The sequence below is a fragment of the Cherax quadricarinatus genome, chromosome 89 (genome assembly GCF_038502225.1).
Source record: "Cherax quadricarinatus isolate ZL_2023a chromosome 89, ASM3850222v1, whole genome shotgun sequence".
Lineage (NCBI taxonomy): Eukaryota > Metazoa > Arthropoda > Malacostraca > Decapoda > Parastacidae > Cherax > Cherax quadricarinatus.
In genome coordinates, this window is record NC_091380.1 from 8,327,470 (window position 1) to 8,353,136 (window position 25,667).

The 25,667-nt window shown below is 39.9% G+C and overlaps 1 protein-coding gene across 1 annotated transcript in view; it reads left to right on the forward strand.

Moving 5' to 3' along the window:
• LOC128697223 (serine-rich adhesin for platelets) overlaps positions 1-25,148 on the forward strand; it is a 28,809-nt gene extending 3,661 nt beyond the window's left edge. The window contains exons 3-6 of the mRNA XM_053788786.2: positions 2,543-6,500; positions 13,668-13,772; positions 14,466-14,556; positions 21,326-25,148. Coding sequence (XP_053644761.2) covers positions 2,543-6,500; positions 13,668-13,772; positions 14,466-14,556; positions 21,326-21,498 — 4,327 coding nt within the window. The 3' untranslated portion in view covers positions 21,499-25,148. The remainder of the gene's footprint in view (positions 1-2,542; positions 6,501-13,667; positions 13,773-14,465; positions 14,557-21,325) is intronic.
• The last annotated feature ends 519 nt before the right edge of the window (positions 25,149-25,667 follow it).

A 25,667-nucleotide genomic window follows, 5' to 3' on the forward strand; every position in this document is an offset into this window, starting at 1 on the left:
AAATCAGCAGAAATAGGGGTCAGTTAAACTATGGATGATTCCCAGAATGCCCTGATTGCTGCATTGTGCCCTGTTCATCCTATGTCCATAAAATCCAGGAGTGGTTAGTTTGTGTTCACTCCTGCCACAAGGACATTGAGTTCTGCTGGTGCTCAGGGCATGTTTCAGTTCTGCTTGGGTGAAGCTTGTTATATTTCACACTTCAGCTTCACAGTAAGGTTTTGACCATTATCAGGGTCCAGACACACTCTGCTTCCTTGTTGGAGTTCAGAGCTTCATGAGAGTAATAGAGGAATGTAAACCCTGCAAATTGGGGGGATCAAGCTCACCTCCTTAATTTATTCGAATTTGCTCTTAATCTCTGATCTTTACTATTAACAGTAAGGATAGTGTAGTAAATACTTGTCAATGCTCAATAATGACCCACTTGGAGACAGGCACTCGGAAAGTTAATTGGTATATTTCATGCACTGGCCAGGGAGGTATACCATCTTTTAGGAGTGAAGAAGAGCAGAATGTAAGTGTGGTGGAGGTACGTGAGGCATTACGTAGAATGAAAGGGGGTAAAGCAGCTGGAACTGATGGGATCATGACAGAAATGTTAAAAGCAGGGGGGGATATAGTGTTGGAGTGGTTGGTACTTTTGTTTAATAAATGTATGAAAGAGGGGAAGGTACCTAGGGATTGGCGGAGAGCGTGTATAGTTCCTTTATATAAAGGGAAAGGGGACAAAAGAGATTGTAAAAATTATAGAGGAATAAGTTTACTGGGTATACCAGGAAAAGTATACGGTAGAGTTATAATTGAAAGAATTAGAGGTAAGACAGAATGTAGAATTGCGGATGAGCAAGGAGGCTTCAGAGTGGGTAGGGGATGTGTTGATCAAGTGTTTACATTGAAGCATATATGTGAACAGTATTTAGATAAAGGTAGGGAAGTTTTTATTGCATTTATGGATTTAGAAAAGGCTTACGATAGAGTGGATAGAGGAGCAATGTGGCAGATGTTGCAAGTATATGGAATAGGTGGTAAGTTACTAAATGCTGTAAAGAGCTTTTATGAGGATAGTGAGGCTCAGGTTAGGGTGTGTAGAAGAGAGGGAGAATACTTCCCGGTAAAAGTAGGTCTTAGACAGGGATGTGTAATGTCACCATGGTGGTTTAATATATTTATAGATGGGGTTGTAAAAGAAGTAAATGCTAGGGTGTTCGGGAGAGGGGTGGGATTAAATTATGGGGAATCAAATTCAAAATGGGAAGTGACACAGTTACTTTTTGCTGATGATACTGTGCTTATGGGAGATTCTAAAGAAAAATTGCAAAGGTTAGTGGATGAGTTTGAGAATGTGTGTAAAGGTAGAAAGTTGAAAGTGAACATAGAAAAGAGTAAGGTGATGAGGGTATCAAATGATTTAGATAAAGAAAAATTGGATATCAAATTGGGGAGGAGGAGTATGGAAGAAGTGAATGTTTTCAGATACTTGGGAGTTGACGTGTCGGTGGATGGCTTTATGAAGGATGAGGTTAATCATAGAATTGATGAGGGAAAAAAGGTGAGTGGTGCGTTGAGGTATATGTGGAGTCAAAAAACGTTATCTATGGAGGCAAAGAAGAGAATGTATGAAAGTATAGTAGTACCAACACTCTTATATGGATGTGAAGCTTGGGTGGTAAATGCAGCAGCGAGGAGACGGTTGGAGGCAGTGGAGATGTCCTGTCTAAGGGCAATGTGTGGTGTAAATATTATGCAGAAAATTTGGAGTGTGGAAATTAGGAGAATGTGTGGAGTTAATAAAAGCATTAGTCAGAGGGCAGAAGAGGGGTTGTTGAGGTGGTTTGGTCATTTAAAGAGAATGGATCAAAGTAGAATGACATGGAAAGCATATAAATCTATAGGGGAAGGAAAGAGGGGTAGGGGTCATCCTCGAAAGGGTTGGAAAGAGGGGGTAAAGGAGGTTTTGTGGGCGAGGGGCTTGGACTTCCAGCAAGCGTGCATGAGCGTGTTAGATAGGAGTGAATGGAGACGAATGATACTTGGGACCTGATGATCTGTTGGAGTGTGAGCAGGGTAATATTTAGTGAAGGGATTCAGGGAAACCGGTTATTTTCTTATAGTCGGACTTGAGTCCTGGAAATGGGAAGTACAATGCCTGCACTTTAAAGGAGGGGTTTGGGATATTGGCAGTTTGGAGGGATATGTTGTGTATCTTTATACGTATATGCTTCTAAACTGTTGTATTCTGAGCACCTCTGCAAAAGCAGTGATAATGTGTGAGTGTGGTGAAAGTGTTGAATGATGATGAAAGTATTTTCTTTTTGGGGATTTTCTTTCTTTTTTGGGTCACCCTGCCTCGGTGGGAGACGACCAACTTGTTGAAGAAAAAAAAAAAAAAATTCAACCCTCTGCTGGGGTCCTATTCAGCAGATCTACTCAAAAGGTGTTCAAAATATACAGACTAATTAATTTTGAACATGTCCCCATGTAGGTTATTATTGGGTATACAGTATGTGTAGTTTATTAACAAAAAATTAACTATTTTCAGTCCATCGCTTGCATCCCTAGAGGAGATAGATGAACAAGGGCGTTACAGTGCATACAGGGATTCTATATCTGTGGATGAACAAGATCTTGCTGGCCACCCCTCAGCAGCAGCTCATGTGAACAGCTTTCATAGAAGCTTACCTCAGTTATCTTATCCTGCATTGGATACACAGTTGAAGAACCAGGAACCATTATTTGTGTTTTCCCATTCCAGCAGAGAAGTGAAGGAGTGTTCTGATGATGGAAGTACTGATGTCAGTCTGTGTGTGGCAGTCGGTGAAAGTGATTCTCAGAAATCATTTGGCTGGGAGACTTCATCAGAAAAGCTTAGTTTATCATCTAGGCCTGAGAGCCTTGTCACCAGTTATCCTGAGAGCCTTGTCACCAGCTGTCCTGAGAGCCTTGTCACCAGCTGTGACAGTGCTCTTCTTAGTAACACTCACTCTGAAGTGTCTGATGAAGAACACAAGGATTTCACCAATGTGAGTGCTATTTCAGGGGACACTGTTGATTGCTATTTGAAATCCTCAGAGTTTCAACTGAGTTACATTTCTGACTGTAATGCATGGGAAGACAGGAATGTCATCGACAAACATGCTAATAACCCAGTGGAGTTTATGCCACGACAAGTTACTGAGTCTGAGCTTGTCACAGCAAGTGAAAGTGTTATGACATGGGGAACTGCTGATTGCTCTTCCAAGTCTTTACAGCTGGGTGACTTGGCAAACTGTAGTGTACAGGAAGAAGCAAAGACTGCCAAGAGTCCTCTTAATAACTTAGTGGGTTGTTTACAAAGTCCTTTCAGTAAGGAGAGGATTGGCACAAATAGTCAGAGCCTTATGTCAAGGGAACCTGTTAATTGCTTTTCCAAGTCCTCAGAATTGCAGCTGGGTGACATCTCTGACTGTATTTCTCAGGAGGATGCACAAGTCGACCATATTCCTTCTGTTGGCCCAGTGGAGTATTTACCTAGTCGAGTTAGTAAGGAAGAGAGCAGCACAAGCAAAAAGTGTGTCACAGTAGTAACTTTGGCTGAGGAGGAAAAGACTAATCCAAGGGCTACATTCAATATGAGAGAGAATGTGCCTGATGCCACAGTCAGTATAAATAATGATGGGTTTAATGATCAGGTAGATGATGCAAGTAACTCAAATACACATGTCCCTGAGGAACCCAGTGTTGTCACTAGTGAAAGTGTTGTGTCACAACGATCTATTGCTGGCTTTTTAAAATCAATAGAAAGACAAATACGGGATCTAGCAAACCATAATGATCAGAGTGACAGGAGAGGCAACATCGAGTCCCCGGGTACAATTCCAGTGGAGCATTTGTCACTGCCAGTTAGTCAGGAAGTACCGTTGACTAGAAGAGAGGAAGTTTTTGTGACAGCCCTAGTGGAGGAAGAGATAAAGGAAGTGTTGAAGAGCATTGCACAAGATAATGTAACACCGGTCACAGTCAGTGTGAGTGACAGAAGTATAGATCACTTGGTTAATGTAAAGAAGCTTGAATCAGCTGCTGAAGAAAATAAGCACAAGACTTTATCTAAAGCTATAGATATCTTCGAACAGTCTCTTTCCTCTGAAGCAGTAATTTCAAGAGATAGTTTACAAGAGATCACAGCAAGTGTGAATGATAAAATGACTGAGAATCAGTTAAATAACATAAAAATACCTCAAGAATCAGCCATCATTGAAGGAAGTTCATGTGAGGTTGAAGATAACAATGTAGATATGATGGATCTTTCTCTTACTAATGAAGTGGTCATTGAAAGAGAGAATTTACCACAGATTGCAGTCAGTGTGGAGAATAGTGGTAATAGAGGTCTCCCCACCATGAGAGAAAATAATGCATGGGAAACTTTACATGGAAATGTAGTTATGAGCAAACTGCAGGGCTCCAGTGCATCAGATGTTGCGAGAGACATCATTCCGCTTGTCACAGCCAGTGCGAAGGAAAATAAGATGAAAGATGATTGGGATATTGTGAAAGAGGTTCAAGAATCTACCATCAGAGAAAGACATCCACGAGAGACTTCTCCTTCGAATAAAACGGACACTGTGGAAGAAAGTGAGAGTAAAGATCAGTTAAATATTGTAAAAATGCTTCAAGAATGTGTCATCAGAGAGAAAGAGGTTGATGATAATGGTATGACAGCAAATTTCACTCCTGGTGAAGCTGATTCTGCTGATGATTTGCATCAAGCTACCAGAGGTGAACAAACTTCGAAGAAAGAAAATGACAGATCATCAGATGTTCGTCAGAGTTATTACAGTTCCCTGAAAATCATTAATGTGGACAACAGCTATATATATGGAGATTTTCTGACTGAAGAAAGCTTGCAAGATAATGGAGATCACAGGCAGTGCCATTCTTATGAGAAGAGCCAGAGCTCAGAAGATCTAGACATCGAGAGCTATGGCTCAGCAAACAAGGCTATGGTTATCTCTCGTTCAGACAACTCGGGAGAGTCTATGCTACCAACCACCTCTCATTCCTCAAGTGGCACTGTCTCTGAGGGTCAGCATATATGTACTAGCAGTGAAGAAAGTCAGGAGTATGCTAGTCCAGTGCATGAGAATTATTTCTTGGAGACAAGTAAAACACCTCAGAAATGCTGTAATACCTCTACAGATGACACACAAGCACTGCAGCATGAATCTCCTAGATTTAATGATACTGTTGAAGAGATGGAGATGATGCTGAAATATGGCATCAATTATGGGGAAGCAATACAGAAGAAAGCAGCCACAATAGACAGCTCAGTTGATGACACTATTGTTGGTATGCCCCGTAATTCTAGTGTTTCCAGCACCATTTCTAACTTCCAACCAACACTAGAATCAACTCGAGAATCGCCACATCAAAAGCATGTCAAACCTCCAGAATGTGTTGAAAGCGTACGAACAAAGGCAAGTATTTCATGTTCTCCCTACAAACCACAGAGTGTAACTAGGAAGGAGCCACCACCTAAGCCGCCTCGTAATGTGTTTTCTCCTAGTCCCAAGAAACCCATTTCCCTCTTAGCATCAACACCAAACACACCTAAATTTGATAGTACACATTCAAATGAAGTAAGAGCAAAACAGCCTCACAATAGGTTAATTTCCCCTAAGAAAGGTTGTCATGGTTTCAAAGGAACACCAGTACAACAAGGCACTGTTGATAAACCAAAAATATTCACTCGCAAACATTCCCCTGCCATCAAATCCAATGAACGGCCAGCAGTCCAACGGCTTCCCTTTCGGGGTTCAGGCTTGACTCGTTCAGGGTCATTAACAAACATTAGGAAACCTTCAAACCTTTACCAGTCACCAGGCAGAACACCAATAATTCCTTGTTCAGTAAGTAGAATTCATCCTCGGACTCCTGTGTCAAGACATAACACTCCAGCACGCCTGCAGTCCCCTTCTACTATATTTGGCACAAAACCTGGATCATTTTCGAGTCTTCCACCCCATCCAACACCCCAAAAAGCTTCCAGAAAATTACTAAAACAAACTCCCACTCCAGGAACCAAACTTCCTGCACAGACAAGAGGTAATATAGTAAATAAGACACCATCTCCTGCAGTATCCAGGGACTTCAAACGCTTCAAGCCAAGACTGAACATAGAAAGTCCACTTGCCAAGTGCCTGCAAGTGAATCCCGCGCCTACACTCCTCGTAAACGTTAAACCTCGCCATAATATCAGTCCCCAAAAAATGCAGAAAAAATGTTTACCTGTGAAGAAAATTGTTGAGGCTGGTGACAACCACCATGGGGATAGTGGGAAATGCAACTTGGAGCAGCAACAGCAGCTGCAACTGCAACAGCATTATCAGCAGCAGCAGCGACAGCAACAACTGCCTCCTAAATTTTGTGAAGAAATTGAAAACAGCTTCATCCAAAGAGAGACAGCTCTCTCTAATATCCAGGATAATCTGAATAAATTAGAATTAAAGATGAAGAATAGCCAGGTGAGCTAAATGTACAGTGTTATTTTGTAGTGCATTATGAATTTCATCCAATGCCTTACCCAATGCCTTTTAGTTACAGTACCTATATTTTGTCTAAACTGTATCCTACCTGTGCTGTATAGAATATTCCAAGACTTTATCTATATATGCACTAATTTATCTCCAAACCACAGTTTTATGTCATACCTGATTACCCTCACCTCACCCATTTTTAGGTGGTGCATCAGCTTTGTAGGCTTAGTAACTGGCTGTGATTGTATACTTTTTTTTAATTGTAAAATACAACCTTCCTAATTAAGTCCACATTTAAGTTATCTCCATCCTACCTATTGTGTGTTAGTGGGAAAACCACTCCCACACTGAGTGTCCATTGTTCAATTCCCTGTATGGGCAGACGTGCTGGGCATGTTACCTTAAACCTGCCGTCCCTGCTCGCTTAACAGTAAGTAGGTACTTGGGTATTAGTTGACTAGTGTGGGCTGCATCCTGGGGATCAAGATTGAAGGACCAAAATGGAAATAAGACAGACAATACCTGATGCACTAACTTGGGTTATCCTGGGTGGCTAACCCTCCCTAACCTGATTTAAAAATCCAAACTAATCTTATCTTCCTCATACTAATTTTGTTTAAATTTTTTGAGCATGTGTGATCATTAAAATAAGTAAACTGCATAAACTTTTTCTTACATTCAGCATGCATTTATCTTTACTTTCCTGTGCTCTTCTTAATAGTTTTTATTTTTTAATACATATTTCTTTCAATTTATGAGACTTTGTCTGAGACTAAGCCACAGAGACGATGAACCCCTGAACCACTAACAGATAATAGATCCCTAATATCTAGGTCCAGGCAGTTATTAGATATCCTTTTTTTACCTTTGAGTTCCAAGAGTCTTTCTAATCCAGGATTGACTAGGCATTATTTATTGTAGATATATGAACATAGTGTGCAATAAGATCACAGTAAACTGGTGATATCACAATATGCAAAATATCCACACTGAAAAAATTGTGAAATTCCAAGCACTTTTGTGACTTCTCACATTATCGATGTGAGAAATCACAACAGGGCTTAGAATGTCACTATTTTTTCAATGTGGTTATTTTGCAGTCATATAGAGTATGATTAAGTTAATCTCAGCATCTCTGCAATATGTATACAGCATCTCTTAGATGTTTGACATTAACAGTTTATTATTTAGTAATTAATACTGTTTGTTTAACTTCTGAATGACTGTGGTGAATGTTTTTCCTTCTCTTGGTCATTCTATGTTGGTGGGAAATGGCCAACGTGGTACAGCTCGGCCATCACTAATCCGGCATCATTGAGACCTGTAGTGTGCCGGATTAGTGAGTTTGCCAGCTTACAGGGTGGTTAGGTTAGAATACACTTAAGTAACCTATCAGTAGAGACTTTCTGCTACATCTTCTGCATTATCATCACTGGTTTCTCCTCCACTGGCCTGCTGCTGTGGATTTACAACCATCTGCACAATTTCTGAGTCAGTATAATGATGAAATTTGAAATTATGCTGGCCGAAATTAGTGCCAGAATGCTGATGGAACCAGATAACTGATTGCCGGATTAGTGTTGGTCGACCTGTAGTTTTATATTTTAACTTAGTGTGATAGTACAGTGACAGTGTTATTCTTTTAGTTGCATACATGTTGGTTTGAATGACTTATTTTTCTAGTGTAAATTTGGCTTGTAAATGATAGTATTTGTGTGTGATTGCATATAATTTTTTTATATTACCAAATGCTTGATGATCTTATAGGTGTAAGTGCTTTGTAAATCCAGTAACTTCCTAGTTTAAGCTAATGAAGTGTTTTTGTTCCAACTGGTCTTGTATGTTAAAACTACCAGAATCAAAGTTTTAGCAAAGTGTGAGCTGTAATAAAGTTGGTAGAATTACTGACAATATGTAAAGTAAAAGGACACAAGTGCAGCTAATGTGACATTTTATTGTGGCAACGTTTCGCTCTCCAGGAGCGAAATGGCTTGATAAAGCTCCTGGAGAGCGAAACGTTGCCACAATAAAATGTCACATTAGTTGCACTTGCGTCCTTTTACTTTACAAAGTGTGAGCTGAAATTTTTAAAAAAGAGCAAAGTTTGTGCTTGTTGTTCCTTGTATTTTATTGATGAATAGATAAAAAATATAATAAGAATTGATTCACAATTCATGAGAAATTAAAGCAGTTATCCTCAAGTTTTGAGTTGAAGATAGTAAACAGTTGTGTAGCTTGACTAAGTCTCCCACTAAAATCATAGCTACTTATTTGAAGTTCAGTAGTTGTTAGTTCAACCTTAATTTTTTATATCCACATCAGCCACTTCTCACCAAGGCAGGATGCCCCAAAATAGATTCATTCACCAGCATGCATTCAATACTGCACAGGCGCTCCTTGATTTATGATGGGGTTACGTTTCGACGAACCCGTTGTAAGTCAAAAATACCATCAGTTGATTATATGCTAAATAGATAAGTAAATACAGTGGTCCCTCGTTTATCGTCGTTAATCCGTTCCTGGAAGTGCGATGATTATCGAAATAGATGATTTTCGAATCAATTTTCCCCATAAGAAATAATGTAAATACAATTAATCCGTTCCTGACACCCAGAAGTATTAAAACAAAAAATTTTTTTACATGAAATATACATGTAGTACATAAACAATACAATGGGACATGATGAATGAAACATTAACAGCATAACACTTACCTTTATTGGTGATTCTTCTTAGTGTATGGAAGACTGGAAGAGGAGAGAGATTGGATTAGTTACTGTTTGGAAGGGGAATCCCCTTTCATCAACACCTCAGGTACCAAGTCCTTTTCTGGGGTTACATACTTCTCTTCTCTGTTTCTTAATGCCACTAGGACCACCTTGAGAGTCACTGGAGTCCTGTCTCGCAAAAAAAGTGTCCAGAGAGCTCTGTTTCTGGCGTCTCTTTAAAACTTCCCTAAAATGGGCCAAAAGACTGTCACTGTACAAGTTGCCGATATGGCTTGCAACATCCTTCTCAGGGTGATGTTTCTCCAAAAATCTTTCCATCCTACCCCACATTTCAAAAATCTCCTTAATTTCTGAAGAAGGCACCTTCTTCCATCTCTCTTCCTCCTCCTCTGCAGCAAGATTCTGAGCTCCGATCTATTGCTCTTCCTGCTGAAGCTCTTGCAGCTTCTCAGTGGTTAGCTCTTCGTTGTGGTCCTCCACCAACTCTTCCGCATCCTCCAAACTCACATCCAACCCCATGGAACTCCCCAATGCCACAATAGATTTCACAACTGACATAGGCCCATCAGGGTCAGCCACAAACCCTTCAAAATCCCTCTTTTGGACACAGTCTGACCACAATTTTCTTCAAGCAACAAAAGCTTCCTTGATTTCCTTTTTCTTTGCCACGATGGAAGATATGGTTGTATGGGGTTTGTTATACATCCTGGCCAGTTCGGCCACACGTACGCCACTTTCATATTGTTCAATGATGTTTTCTTAAATTCAGTCGTATTTCTCACCTTCTTTACCAAAGGCTTGGCACTACGAGCTTTCTTTGGAGCCATTGTAGCTTATTTAGCACTTGCAAGCACTAAAATGAATGGAAATATTATGAAATATTTTGTATGAACAAGTGAGGGGGCCATCGCTCACTGGTAAACAATGGCACACTGGCTGGGAAGGGAAGCCGAGACGGCTTAGAGCCATGAGTACGCGTCCAGGACAAACGACGATTAGCGAGTCAACCGACCATTTGCGAGCCAATGTTTGGATGAAAATAACATGACGATTTCCGAAAAGGACGATTATCGAGGGACCACAGTATGTAACTACAGCCTCTCCTCACTTAACAACGGAGTTCTGTTCCTGAGATGATGTCATTAAACGCATTAGTCGCTAAGTGAGGAGCATACTATAATGGTAGTGGGTTTGTGTCAACCATCTTTGATATTGTTTTAATGTCACCTTTGCACCATTTATAACATTTCTGGCATATTTTTAAATGTTTATACAGTAGTGTACTGTATATTGAAATAAACAGAATAGAGGAAATCAGCTCTAATTTTTTTTTTTTTTTTTTAACAAGTCGGCCGTCTCCCACCGAGGCAGGGTGACCCAAAAAAGAAAGAAAATCCCCAAAAAGAAAATACTTTCATCATCATTCAACACTTTCACCACACTCGCACATTATCACCGTTTTTGCAGAGGTGCTCAGAATACAACAGTTTAGAAGCATACACATATAAAGATACACAACATATCCCTCCAAACTGCCAATATCCCAAACCCCTCCTTTAAAGTGCAGGCATTGTACTTCCCATTTCCAGGACTCAAGTCCAACTATATGAAAATAACAGGTTTCCCTGAATCCCTTCACTAAATATTACCCTGCTCACACTCTAACAGATTGTCAGGTCCCAAGTACCATTCGTCTCCATTCACTCCTATCTAACACGCTCACGCACGCTTGCTGGAAGTCCAAGCCCCTTGCCCACAAAACCTCCTTTACCCCCTCTCTCCAACCCTTTCGAGGACGACCCCTACCCCGCCTTCCTTCCCCTATAGATTTATATGCTTTCCATGTCATTTTACTTTGATCCATTCTCTCTAAATGACCAAACCACCTCAACAATCCCTCTTCTGCCCTCTGACTAATACTTTTATTAACTCCACACCTTTTTCTAATTTCCACACTCCGAATTTTCTGCATAATATTTACACCACACATTGCCCTTAAACAGGACATCTCCACTGCCTCCAACCGTCTCCTCGCTGCTGCATTTACCACCCAAGCTTCACACCCATATAAGAGTGTTGGTACTACTATACTTTCATACATTCCCTTCTTTGCCTCCATAGATAACGTTTTTTGACTCCACATATACCTCAACGCACCACTCACCTTTTTTCCCTCATCAATTCTATGATTAACCTCATCCTTCATAAATCCATCCGCCGACACGTCAACTCCCAAGTATCTGAAAACATTCACTTCTTCCATACTCCTCCTCCCCAATTTGATATCCAATTTTTCTTTATCTAAATCATTTGACACCCTCATCACCTTACTCTTTTCTATGTTCACTTTCAACTTTCTACCTTTACACACATTCCCAAACTCATCCACTAACCTTTGCAATTTTTCTTTAGAATCTCCCATAAGCACAGTATCATCAGCAAAAAGTAACTGTGTCAATTCCCATTTTGAATTTGATTCCCCAAAATTTAACCCCACCCCTAGCATTTACTTCCTTTACAACCCCATTTATAAATATATTAAACAACCATGGTGACATTACACATCCCTGTCTAAGACCTACTTTTACCGGGAAGTAGTCTCCCTCTCTTCTACACACCATAACCTGAGCCTCACTATCCTCATAAAAACTCTTTACAGTATTTAATAACTTACCACCTATTCCATATACTTGCAACATCTGCCACATTGCTCCTCTATCCACTCTATCATATGCCTTTTCTAAATCCATAAATGCAATAAAAACTTCCCTACCTTTATCTAAATACTGTTCACATATATGCTTCAATGTAAACACTTGATCTACACATCCCCTACCCACTCTGAAACCTCCTTGCTCATTCGCAATCCTACATTCTGTCTTACCTCTAATTCTTTCAATTATAACCCTACCGTACACTTTTCCTGGTATACTCAGTAAACTTATTCCTCTATAATTTTTACAGTCTCTTTTGTCCCCTTTCCCTTTATATAAAGGGACTATACATGCTCTCCGCCAATCCCTAGGTACCTTCCCCTCTTTCATACATTTATTAAACAAAAGTACCAACCACTCCAACACTATATCCCCCTCTGCTTTTAACATTTCTGTCATGATCCCATCAGTTCCAGCTGCTTTACCCCCTTTCATTTTACGTAATGCCTCACGTACCTCCCCCACACTTACATTTTGCTCTTCTTCACTCCTAAAAGATGGTATACCTCCCTGACCAGTGCATGAAATTACTGCCTCTGTTTCTTCCTTAACATTTAAAAGTTCCTCAAAATATTCTCGCCATCTACCTAATACCTCCCTCTCCCCATCTACTAACTCCCCTACTCTGTTTTTAACTGACAAATCCATACTTTCCCTAGGCTTTCTTAACTTGTTTAACTCACTCCAAAATTTTTTCTTATTTTCATTAAAATTTCTTGACAGTGCCTCTCCCACTCTATCATCTGCTCTCCTTTTGCACTCTCTCACCACTCTCTTCACCTTTCTTTTACTCTCCATATACTCTGCTCTTCTTATAACACTTCTGCTTTGTAAAAAACCTCTCATAAGCTACCTCTTTCTCTTTTATCACACCCTTTACTTCATCATTCCACCAATCACTCCTCTTTCCTCCTGCCCCCACCCTCCTATAACCACAAACTTCTGCCCCACATTCTAATACTGCATTTTTAAAACTATTCCAACCCTCTTCAACCCCCCACTACTCATCTTTGCACTAGCCCACCTAATATAGTACATTATTTAGGTATGAATACTGGTCAGAGAGCCTGTCGTAAGTCTGGGGTGTCAGTAAACGAGTACGTCACTAAATGAGGAGAGGATGCATTGTCACTGAATTAGTAAATAAACAAATAATTACTGTAACTAAAAACTAGTATTGGAAAGTAAATTGAATACACATTATGGACTTGCTGTCTTCGTGCTGGGTAATCGCCAAGTTTTTTCTTCAACATAATTGCTTCTGCACCATCGTAAAGTTGAAATATAATGAACTGAGGAGCACCTGTAGATGTTTTGCCAGAAGTGCATCAGCATTAGAGTTCAAATGTCTTAACTAACTAATAATCACTTATTAACCCGTAAACGGTCCAAACGTATATATACGTTTTTTCAACATTTGAAAGTATGTAAAAAAAGTAGATCTTTTTGTTTTTCTACATTTGAAAATGTGTAAAAAAACTTTGATCTACTTTTTTTTTGTTATATTTGAAAATATGTAAAAAAAACGTAGATCTACTTTTGTAGCGCTACACATGTGAACGTAGATCTGCTTGGACCGTTTACGGGTTAACAGTTCAGCACATTTGGAAGGTGACCAGCTTTAAACAACAGACTGAAGTCTGTTAGACTTCACTGCAACGAGAGTTGTTTAAAGCAGGATTTTATAACTTAATAATTTCTGCATCTTCAAGGTGTTAGCAGGGGAAGAGAGCACACCCAGCCAGCCAACACTTGTCAACAAGGAAGACCAGATTCTACCTGATGTTATGTACTCTTCGGCTGTCCCTGTCTTAGTGGTTAGTATACCTGGAGTATGCCTGGAGAGAGTTTCGGGGGTTAATGCCCCTGCAGCTCGGTCTGAGATCAGGCCTTACAGCATAGAAACTGCAAGTTTTATTGACTCTTATTATCTTCAACAACTACTTTCTTCTTGCAACAAACTGGCCATATCCCACCAAGGCAGGGTGAATACTTATTATGAGGGCAAATATTGTTCTTATGAGGGCAAATATTGTTCTTATGAGGGCAAGTATTGTTCTTATGAGGGCAAATATTCTATTAATGGGATGGATCTGTGAAGGACTTGCCTTGTATGGGCCAACAAGCCTGCTGCAGTGTTCCTCCTTTCTTATGTTCTTATTACAGCAGTAATGTCTTTGTAAAGCCATCCTTCACATACAGTACCATGTGTGGTACACAAGAACAAAAGTCACAATAATGTGACTGGAACAATTTACCACAAACCCAAAATTCGTAGAAAAAAACATGGTATGGTTTGTTTGCAATTGTGTAATTATGATTTCGTGAGTCATTTTGTAGAAAAAGCTTTTGTTGTTATTTAGGGTTATCCTGGACCATTCTCAAGCTAATGCCTTAATGCAGTATTGATTTATATATCAATAATTTCCATTTACAGTACCTATTTTAATATTTTGATTGAGTGATTTAGAAATATTTTCTAACTTTATTATATCACCTACAACTTCCAGAATGAGGAAGCGAACAAGGAAAACGAGAGATTGCGTCGCCGCATGGAGATGTTAACGGACAAGCAACCTGCGCTGGTGTCAAAGCATAAAGGTAAGGAGCTTTTCACAACTGCTTCAACAGTTACACACCAAGTGTTACACACTCCATACCCACAGCTTCCACCCAACCCCCAACCATAGAATCCCACAGTATGCTACCAGGTCTCCCACCCCCAAACCACAGTGTTGGAAAGGAAACTGAAGGTATGGTACACAAACGCTGATGGAATAACAAACAAGTGGGAGGAGTGGCACGAAAGAGTCAGAGGCATCACCAGACATCATAGCGATCACAGAAACCAAGCTTACAGGTATGATAACAGATGCCATCTTTCCAACGGGATACCAGATCCTGAGGAAAGACAGAAGGAACAGGGGAAGTGGAGGAGTGGCATTGCTGATCAAACACCGATGGAATTTTGATGAGCTGGAGAGAGGAGACAGCGGAGAAGAAAGTGATTGCATAGCGGGAACGCTTCACTCTGGAGGTCCCAAGGTGATAATTGCAGTGATGTATAACCCACCACAGAACAGCAGGAGGCCAAGGCAAGAGTATGACGAGAGCAATAGAGCGATGGTTGACACACTGGCTGCAATGGCCAGAAGAGCTCATGCGTGCAGGGCAAAGCTCCTGATCATGGGCGACTTTAACCACAAGGAGATCGAATGGGGAAACTTGGAGCCACATGGGGGCAAAGAAGCATGGAGGGCTAAGATGATGGAGGTGGTACTGGAAAACTTCATGTACCAATGTAAGGGACACTACAAGAGAGAGAGGAGAGGATGAACCAGCAAGACTGGACTTAGTATTCACCTTGAGTAGTGCAGATATTGAGGACATCACATATGAAAGACCCCTTGGGGCCAGCGATCATGTGGTTTTGAGCTTCGAATACACAGTAGAGCTACAAGTGGAGGGGGAAGCAGGAAGGCCAGGACAAATGAAACCAAACTACAGGAAAGGGGACTACACAGGAATGAGGAACTTCCTGAATGAGGTTCAGTGGGACAGAGAACTGGCAGGGAAGCCAGTTAATGAGATGATGGAATATGTAGCAACAATGTGCAAGGAGGCTGAGGAGAGGTTTGTACCCAAGGGTAACAAGAATAATGAAAAAGCCAGGATGAGCCCATGGTTCACCCAAAGATGCAAAAACCAAGTGTGCTAGGGAATGGAAGAAATATAGAAGGCAAAGGACCCAGGAGAATAAGGAGAGAAGTCGTAGAGTTAGAAAAGAATATGCACAGATAAGAAGGGAGGCCCAACGTCAATATGAAAACGACATAGCAGCAAAAGCCAAATCTGACCCGAAGCTGTTATACAGCCACATCAGGAAGAAAACAACCGTCAAGGACCAGGTAATCAGGCTAAGGAAGGAAGGAGGAGAGACAACAAGAAATGACAGTGAAGTATGTGAGGAACTCAACAAGAGATTCAAAGAAGTGTTCACAGAGGAGACAGAAGGGGCTCCAGAAAGACGAAGAGGTGGGGTACACCACCATGTGCTGGACATAGTACACACAACCGAGGAAGAAGTGAAGAGGCTTCTGAGTGAGCTAGATACCTCAAAGGCAATGGGGCCAGATAACATCTCTCCATGGGTCCTGAGAGAGGGAGCAGAGGCGCTATGTGTACCCCTAACAACAATATTCAATACATCTATCGAAACAAGGAGATTGCCTGAGGCATGGAAGACAGCAAATGTGGTCCCAATCTTTAAAAAAGGAGACAGACATGAAGCACTAAACTACAGACCAGTGTCACTGACATGTATAGCATGCAAAATCATGGAAAAGATTGTCAGGAGAAGAATGGTGGAACATCTAGAAAGGAATGATCTCATCACCAGCAGCCAACATGGTTTCAGAGACTGGAAATCCTGTGTCACAAACCTACTGGAGTTCTATGACATGGTGACAGCAGTAAGACAAGAGAGAGAGGGGTGGGTGGATTGCATTTTCTTGGATTGCAAGAAGGCGTTTGACACAGTACACACAAGAGATTAGTGCAAAAACTAGAGGACCAAGCAGGGATAACAGGGAAGGCACTGCAATGGATCAGGGAATACTTGTCAGGAAGACAGCAGCGAGTAATAGTACGTGGCGAGGTGTCAGAGTGGGCACCTGTGACCAGCGGGGTCCCACAGGGGTCAGTCCTAGGACCAGTGCTGTTTCTGGTATTTGTGAACGACATGATGGAAGGAATAAACTCCGAGGTGTCCCTGTTTGCAGATGACGTGAAGTTGATGAGAAGAATTCATTCGATCGAAGACCAGGCAGAAATACAAAGGGATCTGGACAGGCTGCAGACCTGGTCCAGCAACTGGCTCCTGGAGTTCAATCCCACCAAGTGCAAAGTCATGAGGATTGGGGAAGGGCAAAGAAGACTGCAGACGGAGTACAGTCTAGGGGGCCAGAGACTACAAACCTCACTCAAGGAAAAAGATCTTGGGGTGAGTATAACACCAGGCACATCTGAAGTGCACATCAACCAAATGACTGCTGCAGCATATGGGCGCCTGGCAAACCTCAGAACAGCATTCCGACATCTTAATAAGGAATTGTTCAGGACCCTGTACACCGTGTACGTTAGGCCCATATTGGAGTATGCGGCACCAGTTTGGAACCCACACCTAGCCAAGCATGTAAAGAAACTAGAGAAAGTGCAAAGGTTTACAACAAGACTAGTCCCAGAGTTAAGAGGTATGTCCTATGAGGAGAGGTTAAGGGAAATCAACCTGATAACACTGGAGGACAGGAGAGATAGGGGGGACATGATAACGACTTACAAAATACTGAGAGGAATTGACAAGGTGGACAAAGACAGGATGTTCCAGAGACTGGACACAGCAACACGGGGACACAGTTGGAAGCTGAAGACACAGATGAATCAAAGGGATGTTAGGAAGTATTTCTTCAGCCATAGAGTAGTCAGGAAGTGGAATAGTTTGGGAAGTGATGTAGTGGAGGCAGGATCCATACATAGCTTTAAGCAGAGGTACGATAAAGCTCACGGTTCAGGGAGAGTGACCTAGTAGCGACCAGTGAAGAGGCGGGGCCAGGAGCTTGGACTCGACCCCTGCAACCTCAACTAGGTGAGTACACTTGACAGTGTTACGCCCTTTGGGCATAATTGAAGAAGGGTCAATTGATTAATGTGTAATTACGGCTTTTTCACTTAGTATTATATTACTGGTACCTTTATTCGTAGCTAAAATAAAGACTCCTAGTTTTATAATATTATCTGGCCATGAATAATTGTTTTTTTTTTTTTTGTAGGATGTTTTGTGTTTATATGTTGAATTGACTTGTGGTCGTTTATGCTTCACAAACTCACTCATTCCGAGGTGACGTCAAGCAAGGGAGTTTTACTCATGGCAGTTCATTCTCACCTCCGGTAGAGAAAGCACCAAGCCACGGAGCTTCCCTATTCTCTTGTTGCAAGTCTCAGGAGAACCTTTGAACCAGGATTCCTAGGTTCAACCAAGGTTGCTTGGATTACTTCAGTCTGGGAATACTTGATGGGTTGCGTCTGTGCAGTCAGCCATTTAGTGAAGCAATACACCACGTCTGTGTTCTCCAACCATTAAAGTCTCGTGATAGTCTCTAACCAGTTCTAGCTGTAGTGTATATAATTGATTGAGGAGACGGTAAAGGCGCCCTCTCTAGTGTTTCATTGATCTTGACTTTGATTATGAAACTACAGTGATTGTGTACATATGAATATATAAGAAAAGGTATACCTAAATTTTATCAATTATTTAAATTACTAATGACTCTATAAGCTTAGTATTATACTGAATAAAACCAGATAAAGCATTATAGAACTTTTTTGCCTTATATTTATGTATGTGTATTTAAAAAGAGTAAGAAGACCTAAGTGGATCTTCACCTGTTGTTACTAACGGGTCTCCTCTCTGAAAAGACTCAAAACATAACAACAGTTACACACCAAGTGTTACACACTTGACAGTTACACACCAAGTGTTACACACTTGACAGTTACACACCAAGTGTTACACACTTGACAGTTACACACTTGTGTAACACTTGGGGATCTTTAGAGCGGAACCTTTTCCAGTCGTGAGCACATCAGTTCCAGACTGAGGTACTGCTTACCACAAACTCTTGCTAATCTTCAACCATTCTTTTCTTTATTGGACTGAGGAAGCCACTGGTTGGCAATAAAACTAGCCAAGTGTTACACAAGTGTCTTAATTCATCATCCTGTCAGTTCTCTGAACCATTTATCTACACTGTACTTTAGTCCACAAAAATCTTATAGTTTTGGTTTTCACTTAGTTTCATTCTGAGCAGCTTTCAGTTTGTATTTAGCTTAGTTATTGTAAATTAAGAATAATATAATAAAGGTTAAATATATGAAGTAAGTATAGTGTGGTAAGTTTTAACTCTTTCTCGTTATCATGGCTTAAATTGTTATGGATTATTTGTCGGGTAAAATCTTCAGGTACAAGAGACTGTACGCACTATTTTTACAAAATAAATGTTAATATAGAAGTAATATTTTAAGCATACCTTTTAATTTACATTATGCTAGATTAAGCTGAGTTACATTGTTAGGCAGTCATTGTCCTCGTACCATCCTAACTAAGTTTAAAAGTTATTAGTTAAATCTTTACATGTATATGACCTTCATTTGGATTTGGAAAAGGCATATGACAGGTTGGATAGGGGGGCAGTGTGGCAGATGTTGCAAATGTTTGGAATAGGAGGTAGGTTACTGAAAACAGTAAAGAGTTTTTACTAAGCTTCTCTCTTTTATGTGCGGGTTATTTGTGTATCGTTCCAGTCACGGTATTGTGCCTTTTTTTTTGTTATTTAGGATACTGAGGCTCAGGTTAGAGTATGTAGGAGAGAGGGAGATTATTTCCCAGTAAAAGTAGGCCTTAGACTAGGATGTGTGATGTCACTGTGGTTGTTCAATATATTTATAGATGAGGTTGTAAGAGAAGTGAATGCGAGGGTCTTGGCAAGAGGTGTGGAGTTAAAAGATAAAGAATCTAACACGAAGTGGGAGTTGTCACAGTTGCTCTTTGCTGATGACACGGTACTTTTGGGAGATTCTGAAGAGAAGTTGCAGAGGTTGGTGGATGAATTTGGTAGGGTATGTGAAAGAAGAAAACTAAAAGTCAGTATAGGAAAGAGTAAGGTGATGAGGGTAACAAAAAAATTAGGTGACGAAAGATTGGTATCAGATTGGAGGGAGAGAGTATGGAGGAGGTGAATGTATTCAGATATTTAGTAGTGGACGTGTCAGCAGATGGGTCTATGAAGGATGAGGTGAATCATAGAATTGATGAGGAAAAAAAAGGTGAATAGTGCATTTAGAAGTCTGTGGAGACAAAGAAATTTGTCTGTGGAAGCAAAGAGGAGAATGTACGAGAGTATAGTTTTACCAACACACTTATATGGGTGTGAAGCATGGGTTGTGAATGTTTCAGCAAGAAGGCTGGAGGCAGTGGAGATGTCATATCTGAGAGCAATGTGTGGTGTGAATATAATGCAGAGAATTCGTAGTTTGGAAATTAGGAAGAGGTGCGGGATTACCAAAACTATTATCCAGAGGGCTGAGGTAATCACATAAACATACTCATTGTGTGTGTGGTTTGGACATGTAGAGAGCATGGAAGAAAATAGAATGACTTCGAGAGAGTATAAATCTGTAGTGAAGGGAGAAAGGTTGGAGGGAGGGGCTTGAACTTCCAGCAAGCATGCATGAGCATGTTAGATAGGAGCAAATGGAGACAGATGGTTTTTAGGACTTGATGTGCTGTTGGAGTGTGAGCAAGGTAACATTTATGAAGGGATCCAAGGAAATCAGCAAGCCAGACTTCATTCTTGGAGATGGGAAGTACAGTGTCTGCACTCTGAAGGAGGGGTGTTAATGTTGCAGTTTTATAACAAGTGTAAGTGCACCTCTGGCAAGGCAGTTATGGAGTGAATGATGAAAGTTTTTCTTTTTCAGTCTGCCTCTGCCCTTTTTGGGATAACTTATAATGGTGTCTATTCTGGGTGAAAGTGCAAAGGAAGTTTTGAGTACTAGGGGCTTGAACATTCAACAGGCCTGTGTGAGAGCATTGGACAGGAGTGAGTGGAAACAAATGGTTTTTGTGATGTGCTGTTGGAATGGGGGCAACATAACATGAAGGGGTTCAGGAAAATTAGTTAGCTGGACATTAATCCTGAAGGTGGGAAGTGCACTGATTGCACCCTGAAGGAGGGAGGAGGATGTTGAATTTCAGATGGCCATCAAAACTGTGATGTCAGCACCCTCCTGGAAAGACAGCAGTTAACTGAATGATAGCAAATGTGTTTTCCTCCTTGCTAATAGGATTCTAAAAGGTTTTTCTTTGCAAACAGGGTGGTATACATTGAAATGATTCATAGTATGAGGTAGTAAATGGTTGAATTAATGTATTCTTTATTATCATTATGAGGGAGCGCTAAACCCGTAGGGATTATACAGTGCCTGGGGGGGGGGGGAAGGCTGAATATTCCAACTCAGTTCAGGGAACTGGAGCACAAATCCGATTCCCTAGATCAAGAGCCCCTCGCCAGCGTCAAGGAACCTCGCTTGAGGGGAATGTATTCTTTAGAAAACTGAAACTAAACACTGAAGACTTGACACAGCTAGCCTAGCTCTCCTCCTGTACCTGTTTAAATAGGTAATCACATTCACATACTCACTGTGTGTGTGTGGTATTGACTTTTCTGTTAGGTATTGATCATTAGTATATTTTTTGTATATACTGTATTGCTAATATTGCATTTTGTGAATGAATGATTTTTTCTGTCATTAGGCCGGATGAAGATGCCGAAAGTCGCATTCAACATTCCACCCAAGGGATCCACTAGTCCGGTATACAAGAGGGAAGATGTGTCTTCTCCTCGGTCGTCTGCTGCAAGAGGCTCGCTGTTGGAAGTATCGCTCTATGAATCTCATGAAGCCCATTACACCAACACACTTCGGTAAATGTGAAGTCCTGGGATTGTTTAATTTTGGAATAATCATCAGTTGTTTTTTAATTTGTATAGGGCACCAGACAAAATTAACCAGTACACTTTATTTTACGGTTCTTGATTTTTTTTTACTACGCATGTATTTGCAAATTGCATACGGTACATTTTGTATGTTAGTTTTTTTATAGAGATGAAATTACTTTGTTGCTTACAAGCTTCACATGATTTAAGTGAAAGGTGATTTAATTCCACTAATGGAAATATGTGATAATTATTTTTCTTAGCAATACAGTATGTATTTCAGGTATGCATGAAGGGATTTTTGTATAATATAATAAGGGTATTTTTCTGATGCATTCTACAATGTTATTTACATGAGAGAAGCTAAGCATAACAAAATTTGTATTACACTATTTTAAATATAGAAAGTTGAAGTGAAATGTTTTGAAGTAACACCATGCAAGCAAATGTATACTATTATACAGTGGACCCCTGGTTTACAATCAGCTTCCAATACAACCAATTATGTAAGTGTATTTATGTAAGTGCGTTTGTATGTGTATGTTTGGGGGTCTGAAATGGACTAATCTAATTCACAATATTCCTTATGGGAACAAATTCGGTCAGTACTGGCACCTGAACATACTTCTGGAATGAAATAATATCGTAAACCGGGGGTCCACTGTACAAACAATATACAGTGGAAGCTCGGTTTTCGTATGCCCTTGTTTGTATGTAAAACCATAGTTATTCTCTATAAAATGTATTTTTTGTTAATATTTTTGGGTGTCTGGAATGGGGTAATTGGATTTACATTCCAGACACCCAAAAATATTAACAAAAAATACATTTTATAGAGAATAACTATAGTTTTACATACAAAATAGGGCATATGATAACCGGGGTTCCACTGTATATATCAAATATGAAACAGGGTTGTAGGGACAAATCTAAAAATCACGTAGTAGAAGGAAATGCAAGAAAGGATCTTCTCATAACATTGGAGACACTGAGCATAGATTGTTGCAGAGCCAGGAGGCACACAGCCTGAGAAAGTTGTAAGAGGAAGACCCTTAGTCCTGGTTGTGGGAAGAAGAGTGCCTGCACTAAAGCAAGGGTGAGAAGGTTGCAGATTGGAGGTCATTTGAATTTTAATGTCTGTGTGTATTTAGCAAAAGAGTTATTGAATGTATTTATTTTTTTCCTACCCGTGGGTACTATCCTAGTGCAGTATATTAAAAATTCTACAAAATCTGGACTTTCTGAATATGATTGAATAATGCAGGGACTGAGCAAATACCAATCTCTACCAATTATGTAATGATTGTTATCATACATAGGGCACAATTGGTAGTCTGAGAGTCTGGCATACTCCTGCTTCCAATGTCTGTCTTTGCTTTTTCTCCTTGAATTTAAAATGTCTGTAAATCTGAGATTGCACAGAGGCCTTCCATTTATGACCTTTTCAGGATTCTGCTATATTCTGTTATAGTCTGTTCCTCTGTTGCCTCAGTATGCTATGATAAGCAACTTCAGTGTTAAGTAAAAGGACACAAGTGCAACTAATGTGACATTTATTGTGGCAACGTTTCGCTCTCCAGGAGCTTTATCAAGCCATTACCGTAATGGCTTGATAAAGCTCCTGGAGAGCGAAACGTTGCCACAATAAAATGTCACATTAGTTGCACTTGTGTCCTTTTACTTTACATATTGTCGGTAATTCTACCACTTTATTGCAACTTCAGTGTTACCTGGAGTTTACCTGGAGAGAGTTTCGGGGGTCAATGCCCCCGCGGCCCGGTCTGTGACCAGGCCTCCTGGTGGATCAGCGCCTGATCAACCAGGCTGTTGCTGCTGGCTGCACGCAAACCAATCCTAGAACTGCTTCATATTTATGACTTTTTTGCATGTAAGCTAGTATTGCAGGATGCTAGTTTGAAGTATTCCATTTTTGCTACATGTTTTATATCCTGATTTAGCAATTTTCAAGTTTTTCTCATGTAAATAACAAAAGTATTTTTCCACTTGTTGTGTAATCTTTGGTATAATTCACAACTAATCCAGAAATTATAGATGGAACTAGACAGTGCTGTTTAGAGTCATGGTAGAGACCACCCTACAAGCTAGTCCTCTGCCAAGGCTTCTCTGTTTTAATCTTCACAGATGCCTTCTTGAATCCATCCATGCACACAGTATTCCTAAAATTGATCTTAGCCTTGTTTCTGTTGGTGATTGCCCTTCTTAGAATCTTTGTGTGACCTAATTTTGTCCCTCTTGCCTGACTGACCTAAACTTGGCCGTCTCGTGACCTTGCTTTATCTTACTTGACTTTTGACTTTCATCTGTTTTCTTTTATAACTACATAATGATCTAAGACATTGAAACATGATGTAGACTCTTTTCCAAATTATGGGTTGCAAATTTTTCAGTCCATGGTATTGTTTTCTTCTTGTGACATGTTCAGATTTAATTTTCCTTTCATTCAAAACTCTGTGATACACATATAACCTGGTCATAGGAGAGAGGAGCTTACAACGATGTTTTGGTCCGATTTGGTCCAAGTCGGACCGAAACTTTGTCATGAGTTCCTGTCTATGTGTAGGTTATTTGTGTATTGTTCCAATAACGGTATTGTGCCTCTTTTTTCCCCTGTGATAAACATAGAAATAATTACTAGTCTCCTTAATATAGTTGGGGCATAAAAACATTGTCTTCTATATTACTTATCTTTGACATAAGATGTTGTACAGATAACTGGTGAAACATGCATCCAAAATATTATTACCGGTGAACCTCTAGTATCAGCATTCTCACTTGGATATGGTCAGTTTTTAAATGCTGTATGGAATGTATGAAGAAATATCACAATGAAAAATTAAATCAACTGAGACACTTAAGTACTTTTGTGTTGATACACTTATTTCTCACTGATATTTTTCATATTTTTAGCTATGCATAGTATAGTGATGTTCTTCACATGTTGTGTATATTCAGCATATTCTTGTGGAACTTACTTATGTCTTAGGAGACATAATGTTAGTTGATGTTTCAGGCCATCCAGGACTGTTAAGTCCTGGATGGCCTGAAACATCATTATTAACCCTTAAACTGTCCAAACATAGATCTACGTTTACATGCATAGCGCTCCAAAAGTAGATCTACGTTTTTTTACATGGTTTCAAATATAAAAAAAAAGATCTAAGTTTTTTCCGTACTTTCAAATGTAAAAATACATAGATCTACGTTTGGACAGTTTAAGTCCTGGATCATTATTAAGCAACAAATTAACCGAGTTAATTTGTTGCTTAATAATGATACAGAATAGACTGAAATGTCTTTGAAGTTTCCTAAGTATATGAGATATTTGTAAATCATCCCACTCATGGTATTGTGACTAGTATTCTTCTCTATGGAATAATTAATATAAATCATATAAGATACTTTACATTTGCTAGCTTTCATAATTGATCTACTGGTATATCAGTCATATAAATAAGGAATCACAGTTCTCTAAACTTTAAGTCTTAAGTAAAAACGGAAATTTTTTTTTGGAATTCTATGAATTTTGTTTTACTGTACTACTAGTGAGCCATTATTATTTTTTCTTGTGTAGTATAAAATGGTAATTTCTTTATCACTGAATAAATATTTCATAAAAGTAAAGTTTTCTTATTATACCTGTTAAAGTATAATTATACACATTAGTTCTGGTGAACCACCATACAAATTAACCCTTAAACTGCTCAAACGTAGATCTATGTTTTTTTACATTTTAAAGTATGTAAAAAAACAGATCTACTTTTGGAGCGCTGGACGTGCGAACATAGATCTTGTTTGGACAGTTTAAGGGTTAAATATTTTCGTCCTTAGCTTATAGTGAATGGCAGTCTGAATAAATGAAAAATAGGTATACAGTGGACCCCCGCTTTATGATCAGCTCCCAATGCGACCAATTATGTAAGTGTATTTATGTAAGTGCGTTTGTATGTGTATGTTTGGGGGTCTGAAATGGACTAATCTACTTCACAATATTCCTTATGGGAACAAATTCGTTCAGTACTGGCACCTGAACATACTTCTGGAATGAAATAATATCGTAAGCCGGGGCTCCACTGTAATTGCAAACCGCTGCATTAGTGAAACACTGTAAGCTAAACGCTGTAAAGTGGGGCCCTCCTTTAT